Source organism: Chanos chanos, chromosome 7 (assembly GCF_902362185.1).
Source record: "Chanos chanos chromosome 7, fChaCha1.1, whole genome shotgun sequence".
NCBI lineage: Eukaryota > Metazoa > Chordata > Actinopteri > Gonorynchiformes > Chanidae > Chanos > Chanos chanos.
In genome coordinates this window covers 30,439,541-30,452,777 of record NC_044501.1, presented here as the reverse complement: position 1 = coordinate 30,452,777, position 13,237 = coordinate 30,439,541, and the positions used below count along the sequence as shown (strand labels likewise).

Genomic DNA, 13,237 nt, shown 5'->3' with positions numbered 1-13,237 from the left:
GAATGCTTAACCCCTCAATAACCCCCCCCCCACACACACACACACACACATACTCATACACACACACACACACACATCTCTGAATTCTCCCTCTCTCTAATTCTCTCTTTCTCTGTAATTCACTCACCCAGCACCACGCCACCTCCTGGCATAACCCCATTCTGACAGCAGTCGGACACGCACTCACATGTGCCCCCTCTCCCTCTCTTTCATTAAGGTCCACCCAGACACAATCAGAATACAATATGAGAACGGCTACAGACGATCTTCAGGGGTCAGGGGTTCACGCACACTGGGATTACTGCATCTCAGTGATACACAGTCTCTTCAATCAGAGGAAAACGATGATCCAAACAAACAATGGGTGGAATGCTATTCAAGAGGGCATCAACAATTCAGCCTCCCAGGTTTATTATTATTATTATTATTATTATTATTATTATTATTATTATTATTATTATTATTATTATTATTCATGAAAAAGGGCAAAGTTCGATCGTCTTTTTACATTTTTTCCAAGCAGTTTTCCACATGCCTCGACCTGTGTGTGTATGTCCGTGTGCGTGTGTGTGTGCATGCGCTTGTGCTTGTGCTTGTGCATGTTTGTGTGTGTGTCTGTGTGTGTGTTTTTCACGAGTCTGTCTGGGGTTCATGTGTACTGCTGTGGCCTTTAAGTGAGCCACACTGAACAGAATTGCATTCATGTTTTAGTAGAGTGGCTCTACACGCATTTTATAGATTTGATCAATAGCTTTTATAGCTGTGGGGAACGCATTCTTTTGTCAATAGCCAGCTAAGAAAAGAGACACAAGTGCATTTGAAAAGCTATTACAAAGGCGTGAAAGCAGCTCTGCTCTGTTCTAATGAAAATACTGACATTAATCACAGTTACCCTAACATGAATATGATGAATATGGAGTGTGTGTGTGCGTGTGTGTGTGTGTGTGTGTCTGTGTGTGTGTGTGTGTGTGTGTCTGTGTGTGTGTGTGTGTGTGTGTGTGTGTGTGTCTGTGTGTGTGTGTGTGAGTGAGAGAGAGAGAGAGAGAGAGAGATCCTACTGACCTGTGGTATAGATAATACAGGAAAAGTACAATGTGAGCGGTGGGAAAAATTGGATTTGCTGTTAAGGTTTTGAAACCTGCAAATTTAGACTCTTCACACTAAGGTTTAGTGCCGGTCACAAAAATGGTTACTTTTTGTTTCATAGTGTGGGTTTAGGGAAGGGTGTTAAAGCTTTCACCTTTTTACTCCCCTCACTTTCATCCATAACTTTGTTCTGTGAGATGGATTTTGAGTTATTCTCTCTCTCTCTCTCTCTCTCTCTCTCACTCACACACACACACACACACACACTTTGTGCGCCACTCTGTACGTCAGACTTCGTGTCCTAGTATGACGAGACGCAAGAGAACAAAATGAAGCTTTTTTTACGATGCGGTTGTCCAATTGTTAAGTTGACATCGACCACCTACCCACGCGTTCACTGAGGTGGCGGGTAGATAACTTGTGCACGAACTGCGCGAGCCAGACCGCATCAACAGTGACTCCTCTGGGTCTGCGTTGTTGCCCCCCTTCCCTTTCTTCTCACTCGCTCTACTTGTGTGCTCTCTCTGATTCTTCTGTCTCTGTGTGTCTCTCTCTCTCTCCCACACACTCACTCACTCTCAGACACACATACCCTCGAGAGTTCAGCAGACTTGTGTCTACAATTTAGCACAAGCCTGAAACCGCATTACACGGCGCAAGACTGAAGAGGACCAGAGCGCAACAAAGAAGGTCAGTTATAGATACAACTTTTCCCGGAATTTCGATTTAACTCAAATCTCAGGTGATATCTTTTGTAGGTTTACATCAGTGCGTAGTGTCAAAACGATTCATTTCACTTAAACTCCATTTTCAGATTTATTTCATCCTGTAACATTCGATAATTAAATATCGAAATTTCATATGTCATGTGCCTCTTTAACGAACAACGACACTACAGTCAACAACTGTTTGGTAAAATTTCTTTCTCGTTAACTCTCTTTCTCGTGTTTCGCAGCTCATGGCTGTCCCGGTGATCACCTTCTGGTTAGTGATTTTGAGCGCGTGCCTCGCGCTGACAGTTAGTGCGGACTGTGGCGCAGACTGTGCGTATTGCTCCGTGCACTTGCGGCTTCAACGAACAGATCTCAACTCCGTAGTAAGTTCCCCTCTCAGAATTTGAAATTTGGAAATAAGCGTTCGGGCTAATTCAGAATGATGAATTTCAACTCCACAAATCATTATCATTTCCGTTTCGCTCACTCACATCGCTCGTGCTATATCTGTCGGACCTAACGACATGCGGTCCATACTACTGCTGAAGTGAAACCACAACAGACAATAGAAAATTTTAACAAACAAAAACATTTGCAGCCCAGTCGAGGAAAGGATTAGAAAATAACGTTGATAAGATTTGGAAAAACAGCTCAGCAGCTATTTTCAATCACTTTATTGCAGAACCGAACTCATAGAGTTTACAGTGCAAATACGGTGGATTTGTAAACTGTTTTCAGGTCTGAATGGTCTCATTCCCACCTTGAAGAACTGTTTTATTTTATTATTTGTCACGTTTTTCATTTCCTGAACACTGATATTTATATGGCGTTTATTTCCCTCTGTATAGAGCTTAAATGGTCGAAACACCCACAATTAAAAAAAAAAAAAAAAAACTGCGACTCGAGGGATGGTAAGCAGATTACAAGATTTTTATTATGAGTTTTCAGGAAAATTGTATCAAAAGGAGCGTATGATTGTCTTTCAGAGTGGTAGCTAAGCATTAATTGCTTATTTTGTGCAGTTGATTGTCATATGATATAAGTAATCGAACGAACCACTTGCAGTACGAATGAGGGAATCCTGTGTTCCTAATTGTTGTGCATGCACAGAAAACAGAACTTTAAAAATTATGAAATAATGGTGTATTCTATTACAGATTAGAGCAGGTGGTGTGGAAATCTGTACTTATTGATTTTATGTGGTATACATAGAATATATTCAGCCCAGACAACGCACAGTTAGGATTACACTTCGCTCCCTGATTTGCAGTCTCGTGCTCCAGTTCACAGCTTTGCGATTTTTTAAAAAACAGATTAAACTCATCTAAGTGTTATGTTTTTTAAACACATATTGATTGTTTCGTAACTCTGATTTGATTTTTATCACTCGCTAAAATTGATTTAAGTGCGTCACAGGCGATTAAACCGTATTGTAGAAATGTTTTAATTGAATGTGATGCCGCATTGGCCAGACCTGCCCATAAACTCCGTCAGTGGAAAAGGGAGGGGGGCTTGTGATAATACATTGTGTGTGTGTGTGTGTGTGTGAGAGAGAGAGAGAGAGAGAGAGAGAGGGGCTGTGTCAGATAGACAGAGACAGAGAGCGTTATTATTTAGCCTAAGTGCAATAATAATTCAGCTTTTCTCCACTAGGATTCACTAAAGCACAAGACATTATTATGTGATTTTCTTATGGTTTTCTGTGTGCTTGTGACTCTGCCTGTTGCTGATGTAGTCCTGACAATGAGTGTTCTCACTTTAGTCTGTATAAGATTTCAAACTTCAAAGAATTTTCAATTCTTTTCCAATTTAACCCTATTAGTTCCTAATCACACACACACACTCTCTCTCTCTCTCTCATTTACATATAATATATTAATTTCAGAGAGAGAGTTATCATCCAGCTTTGATGTGAATGATTGTGAGGAGGGCTTGAGGGGAAAAAGCTAGCACACACACAATAGCGTCTTTGATAATTTTTTTATTATGCAGGCATAAGCTTTGCAGCTGCTGTGTGTGTGTGTGTGTGTGTGTCTATGCAGGCAAACGTGTTTAAGGTTAATGTGCGTACATTGCCCTGACCACATCTTAACGGCTAATTTTTTATTATGCAGGCATAAGCTTTGCAGCTGCTGTGTGTGTGTGTGTGTGTGTATGTGTGTCTATGCAGGCAAACGTGTTTAAGGTTAATGTGCATATATTGTCCTAACCACGTCTTAATGGCTGATTCCGCAGGCATGTGTTTTGGAGTGCGAGGGCCCGGTAAATTCTGGAACTTCCTGGAGTTTATGCCAAGACCTCCTGCAGACCACCATCGGCATAAACCAGGGTGATCAAATCTCCACAGAGACGTCACAACCGGAAACCGAGCAGCACTCACTGGAGAAAAAGTACGGAGGCTTCATGAAAAAATACGGGGGGTTTATGAAGCGTTACGGTGGTTTTATGAAGCGTTATGGAGGCTTTATGAAGAAGACAGCTGAGCTGTATGGGCTGGAGCCCGATGATGTGGACCACGGCAGAGAAATCCTGAACAGCCACGACTTAGAGGTCCTGTCCAATCAGATCGCAGAAGACGCAATGAAGGAGGCGGGAGATGCAGAAGACAAAGAGGGCGGAGCGGCCACCAAACGTTACGGTGGTTTCATGAGAAGGGGCGGGGCTTACGGTTCAGAGGGCGTGGTCAGGGCGCTTCAAAAGCGCTACGGGGGGTTCATGCGAAGGGTGGGACGGCCCGAGTGGGGGCAGGAATCGAAACGCTACGGCGGATTCCTCAAACGCTCATCCCCTGGGGAGGATGAAGAGGATGAAGAGGAGTCTTCGGAGGTCGACAAGCGGTACGGAGGATTCATGGACTATTGAGAGCTCCCTGCAGACTGTCGGGTCAGCCACGTTCCGTCGTGTCCCGTTCTCTTTTCCCACCTCTCAGTCACCCTGTGTGAAACACAGCAGGAGTTAAAAACGCCTTCTGGCTGACCGAGGATAAGTGCTCCTAATTCATTCCCCCACGGAATGCTCATAAAAATCTCATTACATGCTCACGGTGTGCTCACAACGTGCTCATAATGCTCACGACGCGCCCATAACCCAACCATAGTTTGTGCAGAAAGGCAATATAGGTCATAGGTCAAGGGAACAGACTCTAGATCGGCATTCAAAAAAGGATTTTTTTTTCATTTCCCCTTTGTAAAGCAGAATGAGTCAGATGGAAGAGACAGTTCTCTTCATCTGTCACCCAGTACAGTCTCCTTTCCCTCTGACCGATCACTCTGTTAAAACTGATTCACCGATACCCCTGTAAAAGTTCAGCCACAATCCCTGAAGCTCAATAAAGACTGTGAAACGCAGTCCATCTGTGCCACTGCAGTACCCTGCATTAGGAGCGAGTTAATGGATGAGTGTGTCAAACACACCAGTTTTCATCTTTAGCTTAGTGAGCCCCCACCCCACCCCCCACCAAACCCTTTTTATGTATCTATTTATTTATTATGGTTTTTTTTCTTGACGCATCTATTTTGTCTTGTGTCAGCCTAAAGTCCTGTTATATGTGCTGTACAGTTGAAATAAACTGCTTGACCTGCATAAGAGGGTGTCTGTTGTGAATAAGAATCTCAGTTCATTGAAGATGGAACCTGAAATAGGCTTTTTTCCCCCCCTCTATATATCGGTCATATCGTCGAAATTTTGTCGACATATTCAAACTCTCATATCAGTCCATAGAATGCCATCTGAAGGTATTACTCGAATGGGCAGGACCATAACTGAACTGGGCTACAAGTCTGGGTAATACAATCTGGTCCTCCATCACCGTTTTTGTCTCGGTCCGCCTCACCTATTATTACATAGTAATGAATACTGAGTCATTGCCTAGAGCATCTCCAGGCTCAAACTAGCTGCTTTTGTCAGACAGCCCAATAATTTGATGGACAATTTACATTCCTGGCCATTAGAAAGGTCTTTCACTGAATAACCGGTTTGACGACAGACTGTGACGTGCGAGTGCCAATTCTACACTTATTCCTTTATCAAAATGACCATCGACACAGATACAGTTTTTACTTTACCTCATCTTTAATGACTCAGAAAGCTATAAATATAGCTCAATATAAGATTGAGAGGGAGAGACAGAGACTGGCAGCTCTAAACCCCCTTATCTGTATTATGAGTTACATTGTTGTCAATTGGTAAAATCCCAAACCACGATTACGACCAAAGTCAAAACTTTTTCCTCTTTAGTCAGAAAAGATGATCAGATGTTACCTCAGGTCTTGTAGTACACAGTACAAAAACGTCTTATCTCGGTGTATTATCAGCACTTACTACGCTCACGACCAAAGTCAAAACTGATTCATCCGCAGTCAGCAGTCATGACCAAATATGTCACCCCATGTACCACAGTGCGCATTTCAAATCAGGGGTAAGAAGTCCTCCTTCTGATTAGACACACTGCTACAGACAAACCTTAATACAGTTGGCAGTTCACAAACTGATTATTTGAAGCTGGCAAGAAATGCTTGCCCTTAATTCCACACTAAATATTTACCATCTTTCAAGCATGTGGGATAAAGCTCTTCATTTACGTTGTCACCCCAAACCTATGCCACAAATGCCTGTGGTAGCAGCTATATTCTCACTGAGCAAAGCTCTCAGGTGTTAATGGATACGCATCATTGAGGTCAGCATATGACATCACACACACAGTCTTGATCCTCGATCTCTGTTAGCAACACCTACATTAACAAAGCCATTGATTATATTTTTAAATGCTTTGTGTGTGTGTGTGTTTCTGTGTGTGTGTGTGTGTGTGTGTGTGTTTCATTTACGTTAGAAGATTCCTAACCTAACCAACTGTGGAGTCTCCCATAGTTCTTTTCACTAGGTTAAAGTTTATGCTGATATGGTACGACAAGGTCACATCTGAAAACACAATAAATATTAACCATTGATGGTATGTCGCAAAAACTGTGTAAAGCCATGGTAAAAAACAGTGTGACGATCATCTTCACAGTATGGTAGCTTATGAAATCTAGTTTTAAAGACGCTAGGCATATTTGAATTAGATTTATTTTATTTAAATACAGTGAAAACCTGTCTTCCTAAGGGTATCCCGGGCCTTAAATGGTTAACTGCTCTAAAGCCGCGCCCTCCACATCCTGTCCCGTTACCGTGTCCAGTATGAGATACTGAACTTTGCCTCGACTTAAACAGGAGGGGGGATGAAAACACGAAGGTCGTATATGCTCATTCTTTATAAATAAACCCATCGATTCGGCTCTATCTCTGAAATACTGACTCCAGCCGAACGAAAGGGTAAGGTAAGAAGTCCATTCCGAAAGAAATGATTCGGTTGCGAGTCCTTAGATAAACAGTTACGTAAATGAATGACTGACCAGATGCAAATTTGTTTAGAAGTGGCTATTTTAACATATGCATAACCTATGCGGCTCTTTTGTTAGTTTGTGAAACTGAACTTACAATAAAGGTGTAAGCTACTGGTAAGATTGTAAGGGCTGTTGCTAGGTTGCACTTCCAAGGGGTCTGGAATTGCACAGCATTTACTCGTGCTCTGCTCTGTCCCTGTGTGCTTAGGCTCTATAGTTCATCACCATGAACTTCTTTGTGGAGACATTATGGGTGTTGTTGCTGAGTACCTGGTACAGCTTGGAGGCATTTTTTCTTCTGTTTGTGCCAACGAGGAGAAAGAGTGTGGCCGGAGAAACGGTTTTGTTGACAGGGGCAGGCAGCGGGATCGGACGTTTAATGGCTCTGGAGTTCGCGCGACTCGGCGCGCGGATAGTGTTGTGGGACATCAATGAAGAGGGAAACAAAGAAACTGCGAGAATGATCAAAGAGACGCACGGAATACGTGCACACACCTACACCTGCGACTGCAGTAGCCGAGAGGAAATCTACAGAGTTGCAGACAAGGTTAGGTATCCCCCGACGTACAGACCAACTGACCCAACCCAACCTCGCTCCGCCTTTAACGCTATATGACGGATATACAAATTATGCTCAGACTATCTGTTTTGCATAACAAAACAGATCAACGTAAAATCTGTTGGTGTATAGTACACACAAATCAAACAGGTTGCGCTACCATTTGTGTTTTCTCCTAAACACAGCCCCACCTGACTTCCACAGCTCCGCTTGACGAAAGCATCGTCTTTCAGTGTTGTCTAAAACACGGCCGCCAGCTACCCAGCTAAAGGAACTGCAGTGTTCTTCCCTCACTGTCTATTAAACACAGCTCTCTTTACTATCTTTGAAGTCTTCCTTGCTCTCTGTTTTAAAGAACAATGACACTACCCACCAATTTATTGTCTACTCTCTGGGATAAGTTTCAACAGTTACAACAGATAAGTTACATTTACTGCTTAAATTAAACTTACTGCCCAGTGAGCTTTCATTTGGGAATCAGACTGTGGTCCTTTTTTTCCCTTTATAACCTCAGTGTAAGTTTGTCTGTGTTCATGTTACAGGTCAAACGTGAGGTTGGTGATGTCACTATCCTGATAAACAATGCAGGAATCGTCACAGGGAAAAAGTTCTTGGACTCTCCCGACGCTCTCATAGAGAAATCGATGGAAGTCAACAGCTTGGCACACTTCTGGGTTAGTTATCCTACACATACACACCAACACACACACACACATATGCACACACACCCTCGGCATGCACCTGTATGCAAATCTTTTGGGTACGCTCTCGTCAAAGTCTGTGTTTCAGAGAATATCTGCACAAAGAGTGGAGTGGATTTGACTCACATTTTATGCTTTTCTCCTCTCAGAACTCTTCAAGCACATAGTCTTGACTATCTGCATATACAATGGTTTCACAGGTTTACTATAATCTTAGAATCTGCAGAATGTGACAGCCATTCTAGAACATTTGTCTTTTTTTTTTTGTCTGTAAATGCTTTTATAGTTGATTATGATTTTTTTTTTTCACCTTGTCGTCATGCTGAAGTATTTCTAAGCAGCTTAAATTTCTTGACTGATTCTGGGACGCGTTGATACCCTCATGAATCCATTCTTCCCTCCACCCCCACAATATCGCTGTTACATGTACTGCTGCACCACCCCCAAAGCAATGTAGATCCCACCCCCCTCTCCCACCCCCCGCCTGACAAGTCTTTTCTGTAGAAATGGTAGTTAGTAGGAATATAGTTCTTTGCATCAAGTCCTTCAAAGGACATTAGTTGGAAAGTAGTACAAATGAAAGATGTTGCAATACATTCACTGGATGTGTTGGTGAAACCCAGCGCTGTCATTCCTCGTGATTACTCTGATGACAGCACACGCCTGATGATTATGTAATGACAGTATGTTTATGCGTGTGTATGTGGTTTTATGGGAGAACACTGAATGAAGAAATTCTCCAGAGAACAAACCTGTAAATCGTAGCCTCAGCGTTTCTCACATTATTCAACATTCTATGTGGAAATAAAAAAAAACAAAAATAAAAGCTGTATATTTTTTGCTTGACAAACAATTCAGTTTACAGTGTTTGGACAGTTCTGTAAGGATCTGAAGCATTAGCCTACCAGATCGGTTCAATTCAGTTCCCTTTTAACTGAAAGATTTATTGAAACGTATACTCAAATGTTTGTTTATGGCCAAAAGAGCACAGTCATAATCAAAACCATGTGATGTTCCTCTGAGAGCTGGGTTTTTTTTTTCTTTTCAGACATATAAAGCGTTTCTACCAGCGATGATGGCTGGTAATCACGGTCACCTGGTCAGCATTGCAAGCTCAGCTGGACTTATTGGAGTAAATGGACTAGCAGGTGTGAGCCCAACTTTACCACACGCACAAACGTGCACATACACACACCCACACCCACACAGGTGTGTATGTTTACAATATTTGTTCTCATTGTGTCAATTGTGTGTCTGGGTTTCTCGCAGATTATTGTGCAAGTAAGTTTGCAGCTGTGGGTTTTGCTGAGTCTATGGCTTTGGAGCTCCTGGCTAACGGTTGCGATGGAGTGAAAACCACCATTGTCTGTCCCTTCTTCATTAATACCGGAATGTTCGATGGAGCCAACACTAAGTAAGACTCGCAGCGTGGGTCTGTGCGTTTGTGTTAAAAAGTGAACGAGATAGAGAATCCGACTAAGGCAGTCAGGCAGAAAGTCTCTGTATCCTATCAGCCCAAAAACACGTCTCAGATGTCAGGTTAGTTTTTTTTTTTTAACACGTTTGGATGGTGTTTGTCAAGTCAGATATCTCCGCTGCGGACAGACTCAATTTGCTCTTGCTTTTCCCTTCTCTCTCCCATTGTGCCCTCGAGGCTGTTTGATGATAGACGCAGCTGGTGGGTGTAACTGCTAGGGAGCTGATAACACGCTTATATGCCTTTAGTTTAGAGTTAAAAGAGTAGTTTTAACTGGAGGAGCGGGGGAGTTGTTCAGTGAAGTCAAGATGGCATGTATAAATTAAAATGTATAGTCGCTTGGACCATCCAATGATGTGTTATTTTTCTCTCTTGGAGTGTCCTGAATGGGACGCGAAAAGCTAAGCAGGGATAATGGGGGTGTTTGTCTGCTGTAGATTTCCAAGCATCCTGCCTATTTTGAAGCCGGACTACGCGTGCAGGAAGATCGTGGACGCTGTTCTCAGGGATCAGGTGTACCTGAGTATGCCACGCAGTGTTTACCTCATCATCGCCCTCAAGCAGTAAGTCCCTTTTCAACATCTTTCGCCTTTCAATCCAGAGACGTCAGATTTTTTTTTTTTTTTCAAAAAAAGAGAAAGAAAGAAAGAAAGAAAGAAAGGAAAAAGCTAGGAGCATCACTTGGCCTAAATCAGCCGACTCACTGGCTGCTTTTGTTGCCTTTGTGGAAAACGATCACATTTTGCTTGCAAATATGACAAATCAATACATCATATACAATTTCACCCAGACAGTGCTCTAAACTCCCTAAGCCCTAGAACAGGGATAGTTTTCTGTGTTAAAGGGAAACCCAGTTTCAGTTAGTATATAGGCTCCATTCCTGCTTTGCTAACTAATTCAGTACATCACAGGACGTACTGCTTTGCTGGAGTAAATGACCCGACCCTCGGTAAATGTCCCGTCCATTAAAGATTTAATTCACAACCATTAATCCTTTCACCTCTGACCCTGTGTCTCTCGGCGAAACACCTAAACTGCTTGGGTGAAAATCCGAAAATGACACGGTGCCTCTTGGGTTTTTTTTTTTGTCTGTGTGTCTCTCTCAAAACACGCACATACACCTACGCTCAACAGCATTATGCTCAAAGAAACAGCTGTGCACTGGAGAGATCACACACACACATGCACATGCATACACACACACACACACACACACCAAAAAACAAACAAACACAGGTATCATGGCTCTCCGTAATGAATGGAGCCCTTTGAACTGTAGGATAATGATGAGAGCATTTAAGATTTTAATTAGCGGGGAATGGTGAGCTCTGAGATAGCTCCACAAGAGAGGCTTAACCTGTTTCAGCCAGACTGACTGATCTTCTGCCATGTCCCATCAGTAATGTTTGATTTATTATCTTTCTGTAATATTATATGACCCCACTTTTGGAGTGTGTTTGGGCTGTTTTTCTGGCGTTTTTTTTTGTATGCTAACGAAGCTGTTGTTATTTGTATTGTGTATATTCAGGTAGAGAACCCATTTCATTGAAGTAAGACATAGGTAGTGTGAGAGAGTGGATAGATAAAGAGTAAATAATAAAGAGTGAATCATTGAATAAATAAAACAAACTAGTGATAAGGCTGTTGTTACACCCATATGCAATAGGTGAGTTAGTTACAGTAATTACCCAGTTAGCTTTGGGTGCAGGGAGTTGGCTAACATTTCTTAGCGCATGCTGGCTTCCCTCATTTAGGCACTACTCACTGGCTAATTTTGCCAGATTAGTGTTTCACTGGGTTCGCTAATTTCATTAGCGTGTATCATTTGAATTTTCTCCATTATTGCAGTTTGCAAATGTGCAGGCAGAAAAAGATACAGAAGAGATTTCTGTCAATTTCACTAAAAGCTTCCTTCTGACTGTTTGCCTGAACTTCCAGCAGATAGAGATCAAATAGACAGTGTATGGTCACCCAATATCCCAGCGCTCCTCTGTTATATAACAGGATTTTGTGAAGTGACTTTTACTATAGTTCATAGATGGAACTTCTTTGAAAAAGTAGCCTTGTATTAGAAAAACACAAAGTTGTGTTGTATACAATACAACATAGGGTTGTATTGGAAAAACACGAAATCCTATTGGATCTTTGTAGAGGTGTGAGTGTATGTTCAAGATATATTTACACTGTCAACCATCTCTCTTTTAGCACTTTACCCACTAAACTAGGCGTGCTGCTCGGTGAGTACTTGGGGGCGTTTAACTTCATGGCTCAGTTCAAAGGTCACGGCAAAAAGACCGACTAACTGAAGACTGAAGAAGACGGAACCGCGTACGAGTGAAGGCCCGATTTAAACAGCAGAAGTGGTACAATACTGAAGGAACTGCCTTATGGACTGACATTAATACCATTTCTGAGAGAAAGGAAGGAAAAATAAGAAGTTAATGGAAAAAAAAAAATGCTTTTTTGTTCAAAGTTTACAGTCAGTGACTCTGAGTCACTTCTTCCTGTTCTCAATGTTTATTGCTCAACTAACTCAAAGGGCAATATGAGTAGTGAAGGCTAAACACACAAACAGAAGGAGATGTATGGTATTTTAATGTGATTTTAATGATCTAACTGGTCTTTAGTCGTTTTCTTATACGTGTATTAAGCTCATGTACTTTTCAAAAACTGATTTTTTTCCCCCTGCCTCTCTATTAGGACTAATGGGAGTTGTAAGTTCTACTCTCATTTCACATGCTAATATCACTGTGACCATTAGAATACAATTTAACATGGCAGGAAAATGTATGTTGGAATTTCTGGTGTTTAATTTTTTAAAGCTGTTTTAAAGCTGATGCCTTAGAATTAAGAACTAATTCCGTTTCTTTTTTAATGAATGAAGGAAAACCTCGTTTAAGGATGCATGAATGCGTATTTTAATTGTAACCTCAAGGGCACTTATGAATGTTTATAAATAAGCTTCTACAAAATGTTATTTTTTCTTTGTTATGTCTAATGCACACAACTGATATTTTTGTGTTATGTAACTCAATATTAACGGTGAACCCACATTAATTAAAAGTGCTTGTTTGTGTACGTGTGTGTCTCCTAATATCAAATGACTAAAACATTAGTTACAAGGGAGCATGACCCGAGTGGGAGAAAAACACACACATACACTAACTCTCCATAACAGGCTCTTGGCTTTAAGAATGAATGTCCTTTTTGGAGTTAATGGAGCCAATTTCATTTGAATGAACCAAATGCAGACAGAAAAACACAGTAAAATCACGGTGCGTTTCGTATAAACAAGTGACTCAAGAGATGACGCTAGCTCC

At 41.7% G+C, this 13,237-nt stretch overlaps 2 protein-coding genes across 3 annotated transcripts; both read left to right on the top strand.

Moving 5' to 3' along the window:
- Positions 1-2,044: 2,044 nt before the first annotated feature.
- On the top strand, positions 2,045-4,661 carry penkb (proenkephalin b). Its single transcript, XM_030780730.1, has 2 exons — positions 2,045-2,182; positions 4,035-4,661. Exons 1-2 carry the CDS (start codon positions 2,045-2,047, stop codon positions 4,659-4,661), a joined length of 765 nt encoding a protein of 254 aa, XP_030636590.1.
- A 2,363-nt stretch (positions 4,662-7,024) lies between these two features.
- On the top strand, positions 7,025-12,995 carry sdr16c5b (short chain dehydrogenase/reductase family 16C, member 5b). 2 transcript variants are annotated; one of them, XM_030779659.1, is made up of 7 exons: positions 7,025-7,114; positions 7,389-7,727; positions 8,282-8,413; positions 9,489-9,588; positions 9,710-9,854; positions 10,355-10,480; positions 12,123-12,995. In XM_030779659.1, the coding sequence occupies exons 2-7, from the start codon at positions 7,407-7,409 to the stop codon at positions 12,217-12,219; spliced, it is 921 nt and encodes a 306-aa protein (XP_030635519.1). In that variant the 5' UTR covers positions 7,025-7,114; positions 7,389-7,406; the 3' UTR covers positions 12,220-12,995. The 2 variants fall into 2 exon arrangements, with proteins under 2 accessions (XP_030635519.1, XP_030635520.1); XM_030779660.1 differs by having other exon boundaries at positions 7,028-7,109.
- The last annotated feature ends 242 nt before the right edge of the window (positions 12,996-13,237 follow it).